General features: G+C 38.8%; 1 protein-coding gene across 2 annotated transcripts in view; it reads right to left on the reverse strand.

The window, feature by feature from the left end:
• The window catches only part of ATG2B (autophagy related 2B), an 85077-nt gene that overhangs the window by 51118 nt on the left and 13297 nt on the right, over positions 1-20662 (reverse strand). Inside the window, exons 3-11 of one of the 2 annotated variants that reach the window (XM_059183047.1) lie at positions 12054-12206; positions 11053-11155; positions 9545-9707; positions 8466-8645; positions 4649-4745; positions 4228-4413; positions 3062-3213; positions 2865-2970; positions 1023-1284 (exon numbers count right to left, since the gene is read on the reverse strand). In XM_059183047.1, the coding sequence (XP_059039030.1) occupies positions 1023-1284; positions 2865-2970; positions 3062-3213; positions 4228-4413; positions 4649-4745; positions 8466-8645; positions 9545-9707; positions 11053-11155; positions 12054-12206 (1402 nt within the window). Of the gene's footprint in view, positions 1-1022; positions 1285-2864; positions 2971-3061; positions 3217-4227; positions 4414-4648; positions 4746-8465; positions 8646-9544; positions 9708-11052; positions 11156-12053; positions 12207-20662 lie in introns of both variants that reach the window. The other variant, XM_059183046.1, reaches the window with a different exon arrangement.

Consider the following 20662-nt stretch of genomic DNA (forward strand, 5'->3'; position numbering starts at 1 on the left):
TTTTTTTTTTAAAGATTTTATTTATTCATTTGACAGAGATCACAAGTAGGCAGAGAGGCAGGCAGAGAGGAGGAAGCAGGCTCCCTGCGGAGAAGAGAGCCCGACGTGGGGCTCGATCCCAAGACCCTGGGATCATGACCCGAGCCAAAGGCAGAGGCTCCAACCCGCTGAGCCACCCAGGCACCCCAGCTTTCTTTTTTTTTAAATAAAATTTTGTTGTTGTTGTTTTTAAATAGGCTCCATACCCAGCATGGAGCCCAATTTGGGACTTGAACTCACAACCCTGAGATCAAGACCTCAGCTGAGATCAAGAGCTGGACATAACCCACTTAGCCACCCAGGTCCCCCCAGATGGCTTTAACTTCTTAAAGCAGAAACTGAAAATACAGCCTCCAGGCTCAGGATCAGCCTTGGTACCCTCTCCCACCTCCAGACAATGGCATGGGAGTCATGTTGTGTCCATGTCCCTTCTCATGAGCCCACTCCACTCTCAGCACCATTGCCATCTCTGCTGAGCCAGTGACAAAAAGAACTATTTTTTTATTATAATGGTGCCAATATTTTAACTGGCAAAATATAGCCAAAAAACTTGTCAAGGGTGCCTGGTTGGCTCTGTAGGTTAAGCGTCTGACTTTAGCTCAGGTCATGAACCTGGGGTCCTAAGATCGCGTCCCAACTTTGGGCTCCCAGCTCAGCATGGAGTCTGCTTCTCCCTCTGCCTCCACTTCCTGCTCATTTCTCATGTGTGTGCTCTCCAACCAATGAATTAAAAAAAAAAAAATCTTAAAAATTGTCAAGAGCAGAGAAAACTCCAGATTATCTCATCTTATATGCAAATAGTTTTACATGCCAAGCAACCTGAGTAAGAGATTCTATGGTAAACATTTTTGTAGCACTGCAAGAAAACCTCACTTATTCCCTCATTTACAAATAAAATGTGAATCAAAAAAAGAAATAGGCAGATAAAAAAGCACCCATATGGTTCTTTTTCAAGCATCATTAATAAACATGAGAGAATTTACCTAAGGTGATCGTGTTTGCAAGCTTCTGCAAATACTGTTCGAAAAGACTTAAAATCATCTGTTGAAAATCTTGCTGGGTCAATCTTTTCTATACAGGTAAAGAAAGCTATTGCCAAAGGTGTCAGTGGATTAAGGTTCAATGACGTTTCAGGTGGTGATAAAGGATCAATGTGAAGCACGGAAATGGAAAATGTTCCCACAGCTAGTCTGAAAATAAGTTCAGGCCTGGATTCATCCACTGAAACAGATCTAGATGGAAGAGCTGAAACACATAGGTTAAAATTATAGACATAACATTTAATACTTAAAAACTATCCATTACATCAAAATTATAAAGAAATTACTCAAGTGTTAGTTTTAAAAAGCAGGTGATCACAGAACAGTCTGAATGATATTTGATATTAAACAAGTAAGATAAACTGTTATCTTTCTACATTTGATATCCAGGGTTCTTGATACCTGAAGTGTCAAAAAGAAACATATGAACAAAAGTTTTTGCATTAATAAAACTGATTGGAAAAGTCAGAGATTAACCCAAAAGCTGCTCACCAAATTTTCCTTTAAGCCTTTGTGTCTGTTCAATTAAATTTTGCAGAGAAGAAGCAGGGAAATACAATCAAAATCACAGTGAGATACCATCTCACACCAGTCAAAACGGCTGAAATTAGCCAGTCAGGAAACGACAGGTGTTGGCAAGGATGCAAAGAAAGGGGAACCCTCCTACACTGTTAGTGGGAAAGCAAGCTGGTGCAGCCACTCTGGCAAACAGTACAGAGGTTCCTCAAAACGTTGCAAACAGAGCTACCCTATGACCCAGCAATTACACTACTAGGTATTTACCCTAAAGATACAAATGCAGAGATCCAAAGGGGCATGTGCACCCAAATGTTTCTAGCAGCAATGTCCACAATAGCCAAACTATGGAAAGAACCTGATGTCCATCAACAGATGAATGGATAAAGAAGATGTGGTGTATATCTACAATGGAATATTATGCACTCCTTAAAAAGAAATGAAATCTTGCCATTTGCAATGACGTGGATGGAACTAGAGGGTATTATGCTGAGTGAAATAAGTCAATCAGAGAAAGACGATTATCATATGATCTCCCTGATAAGAGAAATCTGAGAAAACAAGACAGAAGATCGTAGGTGAAGGGAGGGGGAAAATGAAACAAGATGGGACCAGGGATGGAGACAAACCATTAAGAGACTCTTAATCTCAGGAAACAAACTGACGGTTGCTGGAAGGGAGGGCCGTGAGAGGGATAAAGAGGCTGGGTGATGGACACTGGGGAGGGTATGTGCCATGGTGAGCTCTGTGACTTGTGTAGGACTGATGATACACAAACCTATACCCCTGACACAAATAATACATAATAGATTAAAATAAAATATAATTTTAAAAACTTTTTGCGAAGAAGAGGCCTGAGGTTCTCTTTCAAGGAAAATGTAAACAATGGAACAAGTACTGATGGTTGATTTAGACTCCTGAACTGCAGTAATAAAATGAAACTTGCAGTGCACTTTTTACTAAAGATATTTAACTACACAAAGACTACCGTGAATGGGCAACTATTTTGATACTTCATGGTGAGTTGTTCAACTATGCTTCACATTTTCTTTCTATTAAATGGTCTAGATCAAAAAAAAAAAAAAAAAATACATGAAGGGAAAGAAAAGCAGCAATAGAAAGGCATTTTCTAGAAACAAGCAATTTGTTTTGATTTTTCATTTTTTTAAAATTCCAGTGGAAATTATGGGGTAAGAAATTATGGGGTAATTATGGGGTAAATTATGGGAAATTATAGGTAAGACCCCATAAGGGTCTTACACTACTTACAAGTCTTCTGTAAACTTGGCGGGTGAACTCGGTCAGACGGCAATGCGGACCCTCTCACTGGCTGTTCTTTATGAGGTTCAAGGAAATCTCCCCATGTTGGCTGAAGCTGTAAAACAATTTTTTTAAATCACATGATTATGAAGTATAGAATTTCAGAAGCCACTTTTCAAGAATAGAACAAAATTGAAATACTTTACCACAGTAGCACTTAATGGAGATCCTGCTGGAGTATTTGTGTATGTACTAGTTAATGATAACTCAAGGTCCATATTTGGAGGGTCTCCCAGTGGTGGAAGAGAAGAGAGACTATGGGACATGTCCATATCGGCCATGGAGAAGAAAACTTCTTCTTCTAGACAGAATTAAACCTTGTCAGTTGTATAATTCAGGTCTTTAAAGTAAGTTAACATACATTAATAGAGTATTCTTCAGATTCTCTGAAGTACACTGATGCCCTACAATTGACATTACTTCTGATGGGGTAATTTGTGAGGATCCAAGACATAAATGGCATAGTAAAAATGCTCAACCAAATACAAGTTAACAAAGTTTATGTTCTCCTATCAGTGAACCTGTTTTTTGTTTGTTTAACTTAAGATTCGCAGAACTACATAGTGTATTTTTAAGAGTCATATGACAATTTAGAAGTTAAAATCCAACTTTAAAATAGTACAAACATCTCGCAATCTCTGGTTTCATATAAATACAGCATTTTTAAATTAAAAAAAAAAGAAACACCTGAATGTATTAGTTTAGAATTCTGTTTACATTTCACTCTTTCTGGAAGTTGTTTTACCCTCATGCAAATGAAGTTTGTTATGACCAAAATTTCTTGAGTAGACTTTAATTTTTTAGTTTTTAACTTATTTAGTTCAATTTAATTCTGTACTTAAGTGGATTCTTACTAAGGTATCATGCTAAACATTCCAAAACACCTGTAAAAATGCAAAGTAAATTTGATAAAGACCCTATTTACATGTAATTGATGGAAGAGTAGGAAAAAAAGGGTTCCATTTAAGAGCACCTGTCAATCATTATATAGGTATGTAAGAATTTGACAAAATGAGTAATTACCCACAATTTATCTTTTGTGTAAGTCTACATTTTTGTAAACTGTCCTTAGAATTAAAAAAAAGAAAAAAAGTCACAATTTACAAAATGAGATTACACAATCAAAAAAGGATACGTGAGCCAGTGCATCACTGTAACGCTATGGTTAGATCAACTTACAAATTTAAACCTTCTTAGAGCTCCGATCTTTTGTTCTTTCATTACTAAACTCCATTTCACCACAGCCAAATTAGGCTTACTTTGCTCTATGTTGACAACATAGGAATCTCGTGTCAATGCTTCAGTTGCTTACCACGGCTAGAAGGTGTACGAGCAGATTCTGTCTCATAAAAGCTTTGCTCTGAAGATACTCCTGCTGAGAGGGAATCTTTTCTCAAATAATACCGGTTTAATTCCATCTGAATTCGATATTCTTCTTCTTGCTGCATGGGTCGGTTTTTTCTATCTTTATTAGCTAACCCTATTTTGCTAGAATTTTCTACAAGTATAGAAAGGAAAGGAAAACAGTAATTAAATTTGGAAGTAATCAATCATCTCTCTCCCAAAACCACTTGTCCAATACCAACAGCAACTTCATGTCCCAGTCAAGCAGAACTACCACTATTTAATATTAATCAGAGCTCTGTAGTAGCTTTAAGCGACTAGCTAGGAATCACAGAATCTGAAAAGTTTTAAATAAAAATAACAACAGAGTTGCCTATTGTCATACTTGCCTGGTCCAGCAATAGCTGCTAACATATCCAAGAGCAAGTGCACCTGCCTTGGTGACAGGAAGAGATGAATAGACTCTATCTGTCCATCAATATCCAACTTCAAAAAAAAAAAAAAAAAAGTCCATTCAGGATAAACACTCTTTAAAACCTCATCAGCACAAATCCCATATACTTTCACGCACTGAGAAGAACACTCATTCCTCAGTCTTAGATTCTGCCACCTAAGATTCCCTCCACTCATTTACACAATCTAAATGAAAAGACTTAAAGGCCACCAAACTGTTGTTCTCAGGGGGAAAAGCGTCCTGCAAAATTCCATGTTGGCAAGTCCAATGTCCTATTTTCATCTCTGAGTCTTCTGAGTATTTCAGGTATTTGAGGAGGCTTCAAGCCAGTCACTAGGAAGGATATGAAGACAGCAACAGCACAGAATTCATTCCCAACAGGATTTCAGACTCAAATCATAATCCTCAAAGCGAGATTCAAACCAAGAGCAAATAAAGCTGGCTTTCCCAAGTTTGCCCATGGATAACGCTCCTAGCACAGCACGTGAGGCCCTTCCCTACCAACAGTGTGCCTCTCCACACGCCCAGGCAGCGTTCCACAAAGCCCACTCTCTGCCGGGCAGGAGAGTGCAAACCACAGCAGAGATGCTCACGCAGTGGGTGCTCACGTGGACTGCCTCCCTCTTTTTCAAGTCTCTGTCCATTTTTCCTCCTGGAAAGAAAAGCCCCAGCCAATCTCATCCTGATTCCTGTGGAATATATATATATATATATATATATTTTTTTTTAAGATTTTATTTATTTGATAGAGATCACAAGTAGGCAGAGGCAGGCAGAGAGAGAGGAGGAAGCAGGCTCCCTGTGGAGCGGAGAGCCCGAGGTGGGGCTCGATCCCAGGACTCTGGGATCACGACCTGAGCCAAAGGCAGAGGCTTAACCCACTGAGCCACCCAGGTGCCCCTGTGGAGTATATTCTAACAAAACAATTACTCTATTTTCTACACCACACTCTAACAAGTTGAGTATGCCTGCCTTACTTTTCATTCACCTCCTCTTGGGGTAATGCTAAGACTCCTATTATCTTTACGCGGTTTTGCAATTTTAAAAGAATTCAATTAATAACATTTATATTTGGGGAAAATGGTATCCTCCCCAGGGCAGGGGATTTCCTCTAATTCTAAAAACAAAAAACATTGCATAGTAATGCTGAGAAGCTTCCATGATCTGAGAATATAATATATTCTCCATGAATGACAATCATCATATCACCTTTTTTCTGAATATTGGGGAACTATGCTTTCATTACATTTCCACTCATTCTAGTAAGTCTCCTGTTTTACAGACAAGGACACAGGATCATAAAGATTTGCACAAGGCCATCTACAGACCCAGAGCCAGGATTTTAACCTAGGCTGACCTAGATGGGAAGCCCTAACTCCTCCCATGGTACAGCTCTCCGTGGATTTGTTTTAATGGGGCTCCTTGCTGACGGCTGTCATCCCAGACGATGAATCAGCAAGGAGTTTAGGCTGGGGACAGTGGGAGAATCTCTGATTTAAAAACTGGTTTTTAAATTTCTTAGTATTGAAAACATAATCTCCAACCTTTATTAGGATGGGTGATCAAGAGTTTCACTTCTAATGTTCATAGAAATATTATTTGTACATTCTAAATTTGGCATACAAAGAACAAAGCACCTCTTACTTTCCTCTGGAAATAGAAAAGACAGAACGTAATTTCAGACTCAATATGACATAGTAACTAAACAAAAGGTCTATAAATTCAATATATACAGCTCCTCTATTTTTTTACATGTTGGAATCCTGAAAGTATATGTTAAAATTGAACATGTGAACAATCCGGCTGACACACAATTTGGGGTGGGTACCGTCTCAGAGAACTAAAAAAAACTTTAAAAAAATTATTTTTTAAGATTTACTTATTTTAGAGAGAGAGGAGGAGCACAGATGCATATACAAGGAGGCAGGGGCAAAGGAAGAGGGAGAGAGATCTCAAATAGACTCTGTATGAGTGTGGAGCCCAACCCAGGGTTCAATCTCACGACCCTGAGATCATGACCTAAGCCAAAATCAAGAGTCGGACACTTAACTGACTGAGCCACTGAGAGGCACCCCCCCAAGAAAATCTTTCATAACATTTTGATCCCACAGTTGAAAAACTTGTGGATCTAATGAACATCAGAAAGACTAAAGATCTGACTCCTGAGTACCCCCAACCAATGCCATCTTTGTCTATACAGCATTAAGTGTCTGGGATTTATGTTTCTCAAAGCTAGTATCTTGTATCAAATATAGTATCTTGTATTTTTCCATTTAGCCTTCATCTGCATTAAGTAAGAACAAAAGGTACTCAAACTCAAGTTACACAAAAATTGCCATGTAGGCAAGGACAGTAGTATCTCCAAATATCAAACACTGGCTAGCAAATAATGCCATCATGCTCTAATTCCAGATGTTCATTTATCACCTAGTACACAGATGTCCAAAAGTAACACCAAAAGGCACTTATACAAATTAACACATAATGTGCAAGTTTCAGTTTGCACAAAGTTCAATGTACAAATGTTGAGGACTATCTAATTTAATCAAAAAAGAACTAGAGAAGTGACTGCCATGGTTCTTCCTTCACGGAGAAATAGCTAATGCGTTCCTGGGAGGCATGGATGTGTTCATTTCCTAAGGATATTAGCACCTCGGGATTCCCTGTAGTGTTAAAACATACCTACAGCTTTCAGGTTATTTTATGAACAGGCTTAAGACCTCACACCACCTGAGGTAGGACAGAGCAGTAAGCAAAGGAGAGGAAGTAATCAGCAACAGGAAGGCGGGCATTCTGATCATCCCCTTCCTCTGCCTCTAACTGTAGAGACGTGGGCCGACCCAAGGATGGACTGCCAGAGATCCTCCATCCTCTGAGAATCTCCTGTGGATGCACGAGTCCTCATTGCTCCCTCTTCTTCACTGTCCCCACAGCCATGTCTATACCCTTTATCACATGTTGTATTAAAGCAAAGACAGTATTTCCCTCTTCTCTGCATCTCCCCCAAGAAACTGCACAGGGCCTGGCATCTAGTAGTCACTCAAACATCTAGCTAGTTAGGCCAGTGAGTAAACAAATGAACAAATCCTGATACTTTCTTAAACTACATTTCACAGAGATTATATGGAAAATTGTTTTCAAAGTTTGAAAATAACACTTCACAAATACATTTTCAACAGACTAAATATAGGGCTTCCTGATTCTCCAGCAGACTGTCCAACACTGTTCCCTAAGAAACAAGTGCAGTTGTCTTTACAGGATCTTCAAAAATACATAAGACACCATGAAAAAAAAAATCTCTTTTCATAAATAACAACTATAAAAATGGTCATTCTGTTCAGAACACGCCTAGGTCGGCATTTTTACATGCATAAAATTAAACATCTTCTACAGTCAATTTCTTACTTCCAAATCTCTTCTCCTTTAAACTGAATGGTATGATAAAAGTCTTTAACAAATTCCTAATTTATTAACTCATCAATGTTTCTGAACTACTAGAATGGGGGAAAGTGAGTGCAGGAGACAATGCTAACACCTGAGCATGAGCAGGAGCTAAAGACAGTGCTCACGTGAGGCCCTGAGACCTCAGGACAGAGGCACCAGCCTCCAGGACAGAGGGCAGCCTACACACAGAACCACCCAGAGTAGCTAATCAGTAGCTAAACCAGTGTCTTATAGCTAAGACACATTTAATCACATTAAAGAATACCTGTACTTCTGTTTTAACTATAGAAAATGAAACAAACACTGACCTTAGCTCCAGGAAGCACTTCATTCTGTTTCAGCGTGAGACTCAACTCCAGTCTACCAATGAGCCCTCCAATCTGCACTGGGTCAGAGGGCGCTACCTCTGGTAAACTTCTAGTTAATTGTGGGTGCGGCTCATATACAATTTTGGGATTCCAGCTAGGTGACAGCTTTGGCTCAGTTTCCTACAATGAGGCAATAAGAATAAAGTAATTCTTTAAAACACTTTAGTGTAAATAACCCGAAATGCAAAATACAAATGTCAACTTAGAGTAAAGTATTTGACATGAAAAACTGTATTATGTGACAATGAATAAACCAGTGACTTATAGCTAAGTAATAAAAGCAAATCATGGAAAAGGACTTTATGGAAAAAAGCATATCTATTCAAATTACAGCAATAAGAAAACTTAATAAACATTCTATAATCATAAAATTTTGAATAATGTAAAAGATAAATTATGGAAAGACTGATTTATAAAAGGACTCACTACTCTTACAAAGAATTAATACAAAGTTCCTTAATTATAAAACTTTTTTAAGGTTTTTTTTTAAAGTATGATTTGTAAGTTTTCAGCCATACATTCATTATGTAAGGTAAATGTGAACAAATGTGCTTTTGTTTTTACTATAAAAGTGTATTAGCTGTTAACATGCCATTTTCCCCACGTGGTACAGTATCCAGTGTTATATCCAGCACTGGCAGGAAAGGCATCAATCATAAATAGGAGCATTTTTAAAACTTTAAAAAGCAGGTCTCCATTACTGAGTATGTGGGTTAACTTCCAGATCAGATGGAAACTCATTAACACATATTCTATATCCTAGCACAACTTAATAGCCCTCCTTTAAACTATTTATTTATTTATAAATTTATTTTTGGAGAGGGAGAGAACAACTTTTAAGCAGGCTTCATGCCCAGTGCAGAGCCCGATGCGGGGCTGGATCTCACGACCCTGAGATCATGACCTGAGCCGAAATCAAGAGGCAGACGCTCAACTGACTGAGCTACCCAGGTGCCCCTAATTTAAACTTTTAAAAAATCTTTGATTTAGTGTTTGTTTTCTTGGTTTGTTTTTCTTACCGCTGGTGCAGTTGAACACACTGGGGAAGATTTTGCTGACGCAGAAAACTCCTCCCAGAAGAGAGACACTCCGGAGAGCTGGAGTAACTTGTGAGCAAAGGCTGTGGGCTGATGCACATTAATTCCTGAGGCCTCATCAGCAGCTTCATCACAGTAGACAGTTCTCCATGTTCAAAACAGAAAACGTTGGTGTAAGAAAACCTACTTGCAAGTCTAAGAAACACACATAGCTTTTTAAGGTGAAGGGTTTTCTAGTGTCACCACTCCTCAGAAATTGCCTCATGTGGTCAGCATCAGAGCTTCACTACAGGAAAGGTTTTCACCAAGAGACCTCAACCTCAAGAAGGATAATTTTATGGGGTTCCTAAACTGGGGGGAGAGCTTCATAGCTTCCTAAAGTTCGCCTCAAGGAAAACAATTCCTGTGCTCCCTCACAAACATCTCTTGGTAACAGACAGCATTTGGCTCCAAGTCACAAGCCCAAAATGAACGACATTTCTTGAAATCTTATGACTATTATACAACTTCTTAGGACTCACCATTTCATTTTCAACAAAATACAGAAGGTACTTCTACATCCATGAGATTTTAGATATTTTTTAATATACCATTTCAGGTAATCCAACCTAATTTCAAAAATCTGTTAACAATAACTATTTGACTAACAGGTAATTTAATGATGATAGAAAGATAGAAACCATAACATATCTGCTTAAAATTTGGTAAAAGCTCCCAACAGATCCCTGTACAAAGTGTCTTTGGTGCTCAGTGCACACACTTCCTTCCGCACACTTCAGTCACATTAAGACACAGGTGAACAGTGACTACCTCAAGGGCAACCCTCTCGGTCTGCTCCTTCTTTGGGCACTTTGTATGGTCTGTATGTTATTGTACTCTCAAAAAACTTGGCTTTGCTCCCCACCAAACAAAACAAAACACAAACAATGACGACCTCAAATCAACACTCAGCTATTTATAAGGCTCCAAGTGGGCATACACGGAAAACGGAGTCCTGGTTTCCATCTTTTTAGTAAATCACTATAGCACAGATACTCTCACAGAATCCTCTCAAAGAAAACCATAGGCGTAGCCTTTCTCATGAAAGCAACACTTACATCAAGCACAGGAAAGCAAAGAAGACCTTCGTATTAAGGAGACGCGCCAAAACAGGGTATCACTAGTAAGAAAAATCTCAGGAGTGCCTTCAACTTAGCAGCGCTCACACACTCACAATTTTCATTTGACATTAACTAAAGAGAATCATTCACTCTGAATCCTACACAGTACTATATACAACTATACCTCAACTAGTACTTTTAGCTGTCAAGTAATGGGATTAGAACGATCTTGAAGAGCAGCGCTTTACCTGGAAACAATATGATGTAGTAGTAACTCTACAGCATCACTTCTAATCTCTAAAAGCATCATGAAATTTAATAAAAGTCAGCTCTTACTATTTATACAAGAAAAGAATAAGGTTGTTTATCCTCAGATATAAGAAGTCTTACCTTTCTATTCGAATTTCAAGTGCAGTTCCAGTTTTGGAATTTTCTGGCACATGTTCAATTCTCAAGACAGTGTCTATAAAGGTGACTTTCACTCTTCTTAGTACTAGAGCAAACAGGTAACTGTCAACATGAGACCACATGTATACGAAATAAAAATTTCTAATAAAAAGAATAATTACCAGTTTAATAAGAACTTATAAAATAAAGTAAAATCCCCAAATCTTGAGTTTGGAAATAGACATTGTGCCCTACTGAGCACCTACCCCAACACATCCCAACAGATACATGTGCAACGCCTAACACTCTCTAAACTCTAAACCCTTCATCATACAAGCATAATAAAAGACACAGAGGAGAAACTAGGATACAAAAGGACATGAAATTAAATTGAATATTTAAAATAACCTCAATTCTAAAGTTAAATTGAATATTTAAAATATTCAATTCTAAAGTTAAATTGAATATTTAAAATAACCTCAATTAAATTGAATATTTAAAATAACCTCTCAGGCTCTCTGCTCAGCAGGGAGCCAGCTTCCCTTCCTCTCTCTCTCTGCCTGCCTCTCTACCTACTTGTGATCTCTGTCTGTCAAATAAATAAATAAAATCTTTTAAAAAAGGGGGGAGGGGGCACCTGGGTGGCTCAGTGGGTTAAGCCTCTGCCTTCGGCTCAAGTCATGGTCTCAGGGTCCTGGAATCAAGCCCCGCATTGGGCTCTCTGCACAGTGGGGAGCCTGCTTCCTCCTCTCTTTCTGCCTGCCTCTCTGCCTACTTGTAATCTCTGTCTGTCAAATAAATAAATAAAATCTTTAAAATAACCTCAATTCTAAAGTTCTGAAGTGAGAAGAGAAACTCCTTAAAAAAAAAAAAAAAAAAAAAAATCACTCCAATGGATTTTCCTTATATAAGGCTTACTAAAAAGAAAGGTACTAAATTACTGGGTGGGGGGGGAGGGGGAGAAAAAAAAAGAAAGAAAGAAAAGAAAATGCTCGAAGCCAAACCTGTTTCAATGGTTTCAGCAAACTTTTCAAGTCCTTCAAAAGGCTGCGATGCTTCTCCTTGTTCATCTGTTAATTTCTGGCTAAGACATTCTTTTGCCAATTGCATACTGCTGGTCATGAAACTTGACCAATACATAGGCTCAGAACCAGTTGCTGCAGAAAATATAGATTAGTCCTAAATAACTTCTCATAGTTACAACAAAGCCATTTCTTAAAATGTCACATTTGAAATAAATTCTTAATCTTTTTTTTTTTTTAATGTTTATAGAGATGATGGTTTATTTTTTTTTTAATACTTTTTTTATTTTTTATAAACATATATTTTTATCCCCAGGGGTACAGGTCTGTGAATCACCAGGTTTACACATTTCACAGCACTCACCAAATCACATGCCCTCCCCAATGTCCATAATCCCAACCCCTTCTCCCAAACCCCCTCCCCCCGGCAACCCTCAGTTTGTTTTGTGAGATTAAGAGTCACTTATGGTTTGTCTCCCTCCCAATCCCATCTTGTTTCATTTATTCTTCTTCTACCCACTTAAGCCTCCATGTTGCATCACCACTTCCTCATATCAGGGAGATCATATGATAGTTGTCTTTCTCTGCTTGACTTATTTCGCTAAGCATGATACGCTCTAGTTCCATCCATGTTGTCGCAAATGGCAAGATTTCATTTCTTTTGATGGCTGCATAGTATTCCATTGTGTATATATACCACATCTTCTTGATCCATTCATCTGTTGATGGACATCTAGGTTCTTTCCATAGTTTGGCTATTGTGGACATTGCTGCTATAAACATTCGGGTGCATGTGCCCCTTTGGATCACTACATTTGTATCTTTAGGGTAAATACCCAATAGTGCAATTGCTGGGTCATAGGGCAGTTCTATTTTCAACATTTTGAGGAACCTCCATGCTGTTTTCCAGAGTGGCTGCACCAGCTTGCATTCCCACCAACAGTGTAGGAGGGTTCCCCTTTCTCCGCATCCTCGCCAGCATGTGTCATTTCCTGACTTGTTGATTTTAGCCATTCTGACTGGTGTGAGGTGATATCTCATTGTGGTTTTGATTTGTATTTCCCTGATGCCGAGTGATATGGAGCACTTTTTCATGTGTCTGTTCGCCATCTGGATGTCTTCTTTGCAGAAATGTCTGTTCATGTCCTCTGCCCATTTCTTGATTGGATTATTTGTTCTTTGGGTGTTGAGTTTGCTAAGTTCTTTATAGATTCTGGACACTAGTCCTTTATCTGATATGTCGTTTGCAAATATCTTCTCCCATTCTGTCAGTTGTCTTTTGATTTTGTTAACTGTTTCCTTTGCTGTGCAAAAGCTTTTGATCTTGATGAAATCCCAGTAGTTCATTTTTTCCCTTGCTTCCCTTGCCTTTTGCGTTGTTCCTAGGAAGATGTTGCTGCGGCAGAGGTCGAAGAGGTTGCTGCCCGTGTTCTCCTCAAGGATTTTGATGGATTCCTTTCGTACATTGAGGTCCTTCATCCATTTTGAGTCTATTTTTGTGTGTGGTGTAAGGAAATGGTCCAATTTCATTTTTCTGCATGTGGCTGTCCAATTTTCCCAGCACCATTTATTGAAAAGGCTGTCTTTTTTCCATTGGACATTCTTTCCTGCTTTGTCGAAGATTAGTTGACCATAGATTTGAGGGTCTATTTCTGGGCTCTCTATTCTGTTCCATTGATCTATGTGTCTGTTTTTGTGCCAGTACCATGCTGTCTTGATGATGACAGCTTTGTAATAGAGCCTGAAGTCCGGAATTGTGATGCCACCAACGTTGGCTTTCTTTTTCAATATCCCTTTGGCTATTCGAGGTCTTTTCTGGTTCCATATAAATTTTAGAATTATTTCTTCCATTTCTTTGGAAAAGATGGATGGTACTTTGATAGGAATTGCATTAAATGTGTAAATTGCTTTAGGTAGCATAGACATTTTCACAATATTTATTCTTCCAATCCAGGAGCATGGCACATTTTTCCATTTCTTTGTGTCTTCCTCAATTTCTTTCATGAGTACTTTATAGTTTTCTGAGTATAGATTCTGTGTCTCTTTGGTTAGGTTTATTCCTAGGTATCTTATGGTTTTGGATGCAATTGTAAATGGGATTGACTCCTTAATATCTCTTTCTTCTGTCTTGCTGTTGGTGTAGAGAAATGCAACTGATTTCTGTGCATTGATTTTATATCCTGACACTTTACTGAATTCCTGTATAAGTTCTAGCAGTTTTGGAGTGCAGTCTTTTGGGTTTTCCACATATAGTATCATATCATCTGCGAAGAGTGATAATTTGACTTCTTCTTTGCCGATTTGGATGCCTTTAATTTCCTTTTGTTGTCTGATTGCTGAGGCTAGGACCTCTAGTACGATGTTGAATAGCAGTGGTGATAATGGACATCCCTGCCGTGTTCCTGACCTTAGCGGAAAAGCTTTCAGTTTTTCTCCATTGAGAATGATATTTGCGGTGGGTTTTTCATAGATGGCTTTGATGATATTGAGGTATGCGCCCTCTATCCCTACACTTTGAAGAGTTTTGATCAGGAAGGGATGTTGTACTTTGTCAAATGCTTTTTCAGCATCTATTGAGAGTATCATATGGTTCTTGTTCTTTCTTTTATTGATGTGTTGTATCACATTGACTGATTTGCGGATGTTGAACCAACCTTGCAGCCCTGGAATAAATCCCACTTGGTCGTGGTGAATAATCCTTTTAATGTACTGTTGAATCCTATTGGCTAGTATTTTGTTGAGTATTTTCGCATCTGTGTTCATCAAGGATATCGGTCTATAGCTCTCTTTTTTGGTGGGATCCTTGTCTGGTTTTGGGATCAAGGTGATGCTGGCCTCATAAAATGAGTTTGGAAGTTTTCCTTCCATTTCTATTTTTTGGAACAGTTTCAGGAGAATAGGAATTAGTTCTTCTTTAAATGTTTGGTAGAATTCCCCCGGGAAGCCGTCTGGCCCTGGGCTTTTGTTTGTTTGGAGATTTTTAATGACTGTTTCAATCTCTTTACTGGTTATGGGTCTGTTCAGGCTTTCTATTTCTTCCTGGCTCAGTTGTGGTAGTTTATATGTTTCTAGGAATGCATCCATTTCTTCCAGATTGTCAAATTTATTGCCGTAGAGTTGCTCATAGTATGTTCTTATAATAGTTTGTATTTCTTTGGTGTTAGTTGTGATCTCTCCTCTTTCATTCATGATTTTATTTATTTGGGTCCTTTCTCTTTTCTTTTTGATAAGTCGGGCCAGGGGTTTATCAATTTTATTAATTCTTTCAAAGAACCAGCTCCTAGTTTCGTTGATTTGTTCTATTGTTTTTTTGGTTTCTATTTCATTGATTTCTGCTCTGATCTTTATGATTTCTCTTCTCCTGCTGGGCTTAGGGTTTCTTTCTTGTTCTTTCTCCAGCTCCTTTAGGTGTAGGGTTAGGTTGTGTACCTGAGACCTTTCTTGTTTCTTGAGAAAGGCTTGTACCGCTATATATTTTCCTCTCAGGACTGCCTTTGTTGTGTCCCACAGATTTTGAACCGTTGTATTTTCATTATCATTTGTTTCCATGATTTTTTTCAATTCTTCTTTAATTTCCCGGTTGACCCATTCATTCTTTAGAAGGATACTGTTTAGTCTCCATGTATTTGGGTTCTTTCCAAACTTCCTTTTGTGGTTGAGTTCTAGCTTTAGAGCATTGTGGTCTGAAAATATGCAGGGAATGATCCCAATCTTTTGATACCGGTTGAGTCCTGATTTAGGACCGAGGATGTGATCTATTCTGGAGAATGTTCCATGTGCACTAGAGAAGAATGTGTATTCTGTTGCTTTGGGATGAAATGTTCTGAATATATCTGTGATGTCCATCTGGTCCAGTGTGTCGTTTAAGGCCTTTATTTCCTTGCTGATCTTTTGCTTGGATGACCTGTCCATTTCAGTGAGGGGAGTGTTAAAGTCCCCTACTATTATTGTATTATTGTTGATGTGTTTCTTTGATTTTGTTATTAATTGGTTTATATAGTTGGCTGCTCCCACATTGGGGGCATAGATATTTAAAATTGTTAAATCTTCTTGTTGGACAGACCCTTTGAGTATGATATAGTGTCCTTCCTCATCTCTTATTATAGTCTTTGGCTTAAAATCTAATTGATCTGATATAAGGATTGCCACTCCTGCTTTCTTCTGATGTCCATTAGCATGGTAAATTCTTTTCCACCCCCTCACTTTAAATCTGGAGGTGTCTTCGGGCTTAAAATGTGTTTCTTGGAGGCAACATATAGATGGGCTTTGTTTTTTTATCCATTCTGATACCCTGTGTCTTTTGACAGGGGCATTTAGCCCATTCACATTCAGGGTAACTATTGAGAGATATGAATTTAATGCCATTGTATTGCCTGTAAGGTGACTGTTACTGTATATGGTCTCTGTTCCTTTCTGATCTACCACTTGTAGGCTCTCTCTTTGCTTAGAGGACCCCTTTCAAGATTTCCTGTAGAGCTGGTTTGGTATTTGCAAATTCTTTCAGTTGTTGTTTGTCCTGGAAGCTTTTAATCTCTCCTTCTATTTTCAATGATAGCCTAGCTGGATATAGTATTCTTGGCTGCATGTTTTTCTCGTTTAGTGCTCTGAAAATATCATGCCAGCTCTTTCTGGCCTGCCAGGTCTCTGTGGATAAGTCAGCTGCCAATCTAATATTTTTTCCATTGTATGTTACAGACTTCTTTTCCCGGGCTGCTTTCAGGATTTTCTCTTTGTCATTGAGACTTGTAAATTTTACTATTAGGTGACGGGGTGTGGGCCTATTCTTATTGATTTTGAGGGGCGTTCTCTGAACCTCCTGAATTTTGATGCTCGTTCCCTTTGCCATATTGGGGAAATTCTCCCCAATAATTCTCTCCAGTATACCTTCTGCTCCCCTCTCACTTTCTTCTTCTTCTGGAATCCCAATTATTCTAATGTTGTTTCGTCTTATGGTGTCACTTATCTCTCGAATTCTCCCCTCGTGGTCCAGTAGCTGTTTGTCCCTCTTTTGCTCAGCTTCTTTATTCTCTGTCATTTGGTCTTCTATATCACTAATTCTTTCTTCTGCCTCATTTATCCTAGCAGTTAGAGCCTCCATTTTTGATTGCACCTCATTAATAGCTTTTTTGATTTCACCTTGGTTAGATTTTAGTTCTTTTATTTCTCCAGAAAGGGCTTTTATATCTCTCGAGAGGGTTTCTCTCATATCTTCCATGCCTTTTTCGAGCCCGGCTAGAACCTTGAGAATTGTCATTCTGAACTCTAGATCTGACATATTACCGATGTCTGTATTGATTAGGTCCCTAGCCTTCGGTACTGCCTCTTGTTCTTTTTTTTGTGTTGAATTTTTATGTCTTGTCATTTTGTCCAGATAAGAGTAAATGAAGGGGCAAGTAAAATACTAAAAGGGTGGCAACAACCCCAGGAAAATATGCTTTAACCAAATTAGAAGAGATCCAAAATCGTGAGTGGGGAGAAAGGGGATAAAAAGAGGTTCAAAAAGGAAGAAAGAAAAAAAAAAACAAAAAGAAAAAAAAAAAGAAAAGAAAAGAAAAGAATTTTTAAAAAAAGAAAACACCTAAGAAAAATGTGAAAAAGAAAAATATATATATTAGATAAACTAGTAAAAAATCGTTAAAAAAGTAAAAGGTAACAGTTAAAAAAAAAAAATTTTACCCGAAGGCGAGAAAAAAAAAAAAATGAAAAAGAAAAAATCAAATTAACTGCAAGACTAAAAAAAATCCCAGGAAAAAAGCCATGAGTTCCGTGTTTGGCTTTCTCCTCCTCTGGAATTCTGCTGCTCTCCTTGGTATTGAAACCGCACTCCTTGGTAGGTGAACTTGGTCTCGGCTGGATTTCTTGTTGATCTTCTGGGGGAGGGGCCTGGTGTAGTGATTCTCAAGTGTCTTTGCCCCAGGCGGAATTACACCGCCCTTACCCGGGGCCGGGGTGAGTAATCCGCTCGGGTTTGCTTTCAGGAGCTTTTGTTACCTGAGCGCTTTCCGTAGAGTTCCGGAGGACGGGAATACAAATGGCGGCCTCCTGGTCTCCGGCCCGGAGGAGCCGAGAGCCCAGGGCCCCACTCCTCAGTGCGCCCTCAGAGAACAGCGCCCAGTTACTCCCGTCTGCCTGACCTCCGGCCGCGCTCCGAGCTCACCGAGCCTGCGACCGGTTCAAGGTAACACGGAGCTGCGAGCTTACTGTCGGCTCTGTCTCTGTAGCCGGCTTTCCCGTTCCAATACCCGCAAGCTCTGCGACACTCAGACACCCCCGATCCTTCTGTGACCCTGCGGGACCTGAGGCCACGCTGACCCCGCGTGGGCTTCGCCCTGGTTTAGCCTCTGGAGCGATGTCCCTCAGCGGAACAGACTTTTAAAAGTCCTGATTTTGTGCGCGGTTGCTCCGCCGCTTGCCGGGAGCCGGCCCCTCCCCCCGGGGTCTATCTTCCCGTCGCTTTGGATTCACTTCTCCGCCAGTCCTACCTTTCAGAAAGTGGTTGTTTTTCTGTTTCCAGAATTGCTGTTCTTCTTCTCTTCGATCTGCCGATGGATTTTCAGGTGTTTGCAATCTTTAGATAAGCTATCTAGCTGATCTCCGGCTAGCTGAAGCAGTCTCAGCTTGCTACTTCTCCGCCATCTTGACTCCTCCCCAATTCTTAATCTTTATTTAACATATTTAACATGGTATTTAACATCATGGTATTACCTAGGCATATGATATTCTATGAGATTTAAGCATCACCTTATAACAACTAAGAGAAAAAAAAAAAATCACAGAAAGAAGTCCAGAGATACGTGTTCTCATTAAATGATACGTATCTGTCAAATGTTAACTTATGAATTCATTCAACGAGTATTTAATGCATGCATGGTACGGTTCAAAATACTGTAGAACAGGGGTCAACAAATTTCTTTTGGCAAGGGTCAGATGGTAAATAATTTAGGCCTTGTAGGCCCTACAGGGCCTCTACCCTGACTACTCAACACTCTCACTCTAGTGCAAAAGCAGGCTGAGAGAATAAGGAAATGAATGAGTATGGTAGTGTTCCAATACAAATTTATTTACAAAAATATAACAGCTCAAATTTGGCCTACAGGCAATAGTTAGATGACCCTGCTGTAGGGGACAGAAAAATAATGATTAATTCTCCCCACAGAGAGCCTACAATATAGTGGAAGAAATGAGATATGGTTAAGAAGAATTAGTAAGCAACTATGCAATGTCAACAGAAAACATGGATGGCTAAACCAAGAGGATGACTGTTCCCATGGACAGAATTTAATAGGAAACCTGGTAGAGGTGGCATCTGACCTAGGCTCTAGAAGGTCAGTATAAATGTAGGTAAAATAGAAGAACATTCTTGAAGAATCCATGAACTGGGAAAAATCCTTCCCAGATCATCCCTCAAAGAATGGCGCTACACTTCCTTACATTATTCAAAACAAACTGACAGATTACTACAATTACTACAATTACAATTTAAATTCCCAAAATGGAATTTAAAAATCCTTCTCGTGGAATATTTTTAAAGGCAGAATATTTGACTTTCCATAGGAAAATATTATTCTATCTACTCATCATGGTTAAAAAAATAAAATATTCTTGTAAATTAAATGCCATTATCAAGGAGGATTTCCATGCACAGACTACCATTTTCAAAGTAAAGGTGCTACTAATTCTAATAAGCATAATTTAAACTCTGGTGTTCCAGAAAGTATTTAAGATTATAATTCTTCAAGTATTTCTTGACCAACATCACTTGCCACTCAAAGAATTTAAATTCAGAATTTAAGATGATTTAAATGGTGACTCTACTGGCTTAAAAAATACATACACATACACACACACACTCCAAAGCAGAAAATCTGAGCTATTTAACAGAGCACAGTGGTTAAGAATACGGACTCCAGAACTAGATTGCCTGGGTTAAGATCCCAAATTTCCACTGAACTAGCTATGACCTTGGACAAGTTACTGAATTCACCTGCGCTTCGATGTCCTGCTCCATAAAAATGGAGATAACAAACTCTATTTCAAACAGCCATGATAAAATAATATTGGTAAAGCACTCACAACAGCATCTGGCATGCAAGAAGCACTATAGATATGTTTAATAAGTCAGAAAATGGCATATATATAACTAAAGCTACCACCCAGATGTACTTATATAACTTACTACTTTAAAGCTTTTCCCTCCCAAATTTTTCTTTGAAAAATTTCAATCCTAAGGAAGAGGCGACAATATGGTGCAATGAACACCTGCACAGCCTTCATTTAGACTCATCACAGCTACACACACACACACACACTCTCTCTCTCTCCCTCTCTCTCTCATCCTTTTGCTGACCTATCTGAAGGTAAACTGCAGGCACCCTAACACTCCCAAAGATAACTCCTAAGAATACAAATATTCCCATGCGAAAGCTCAGTGACATGAACACGCCCAAGAAACACAACACTGACAAAATACTATCTTCTATACATTCTACACCCAAATTTCCCAGCTGTCCCAGTAATATCCTTCATAACAAAGACAAACAAAAACACAGGATTATCTACTGCAGTTATTCCTGACTTATCTTCTTTAATCT

Source organism: Mustela lutreola, chromosome 7 (assembly GCF_030435805.1).
Source record: "Mustela lutreola isolate mMusLut2 chromosome 7, mMusLut2.pri, whole genome shotgun sequence".
NCBI lineage: Eukaryota > Metazoa > Chordata > Mammalia > Carnivora > Mustelidae > Mustela > Mustela lutreola.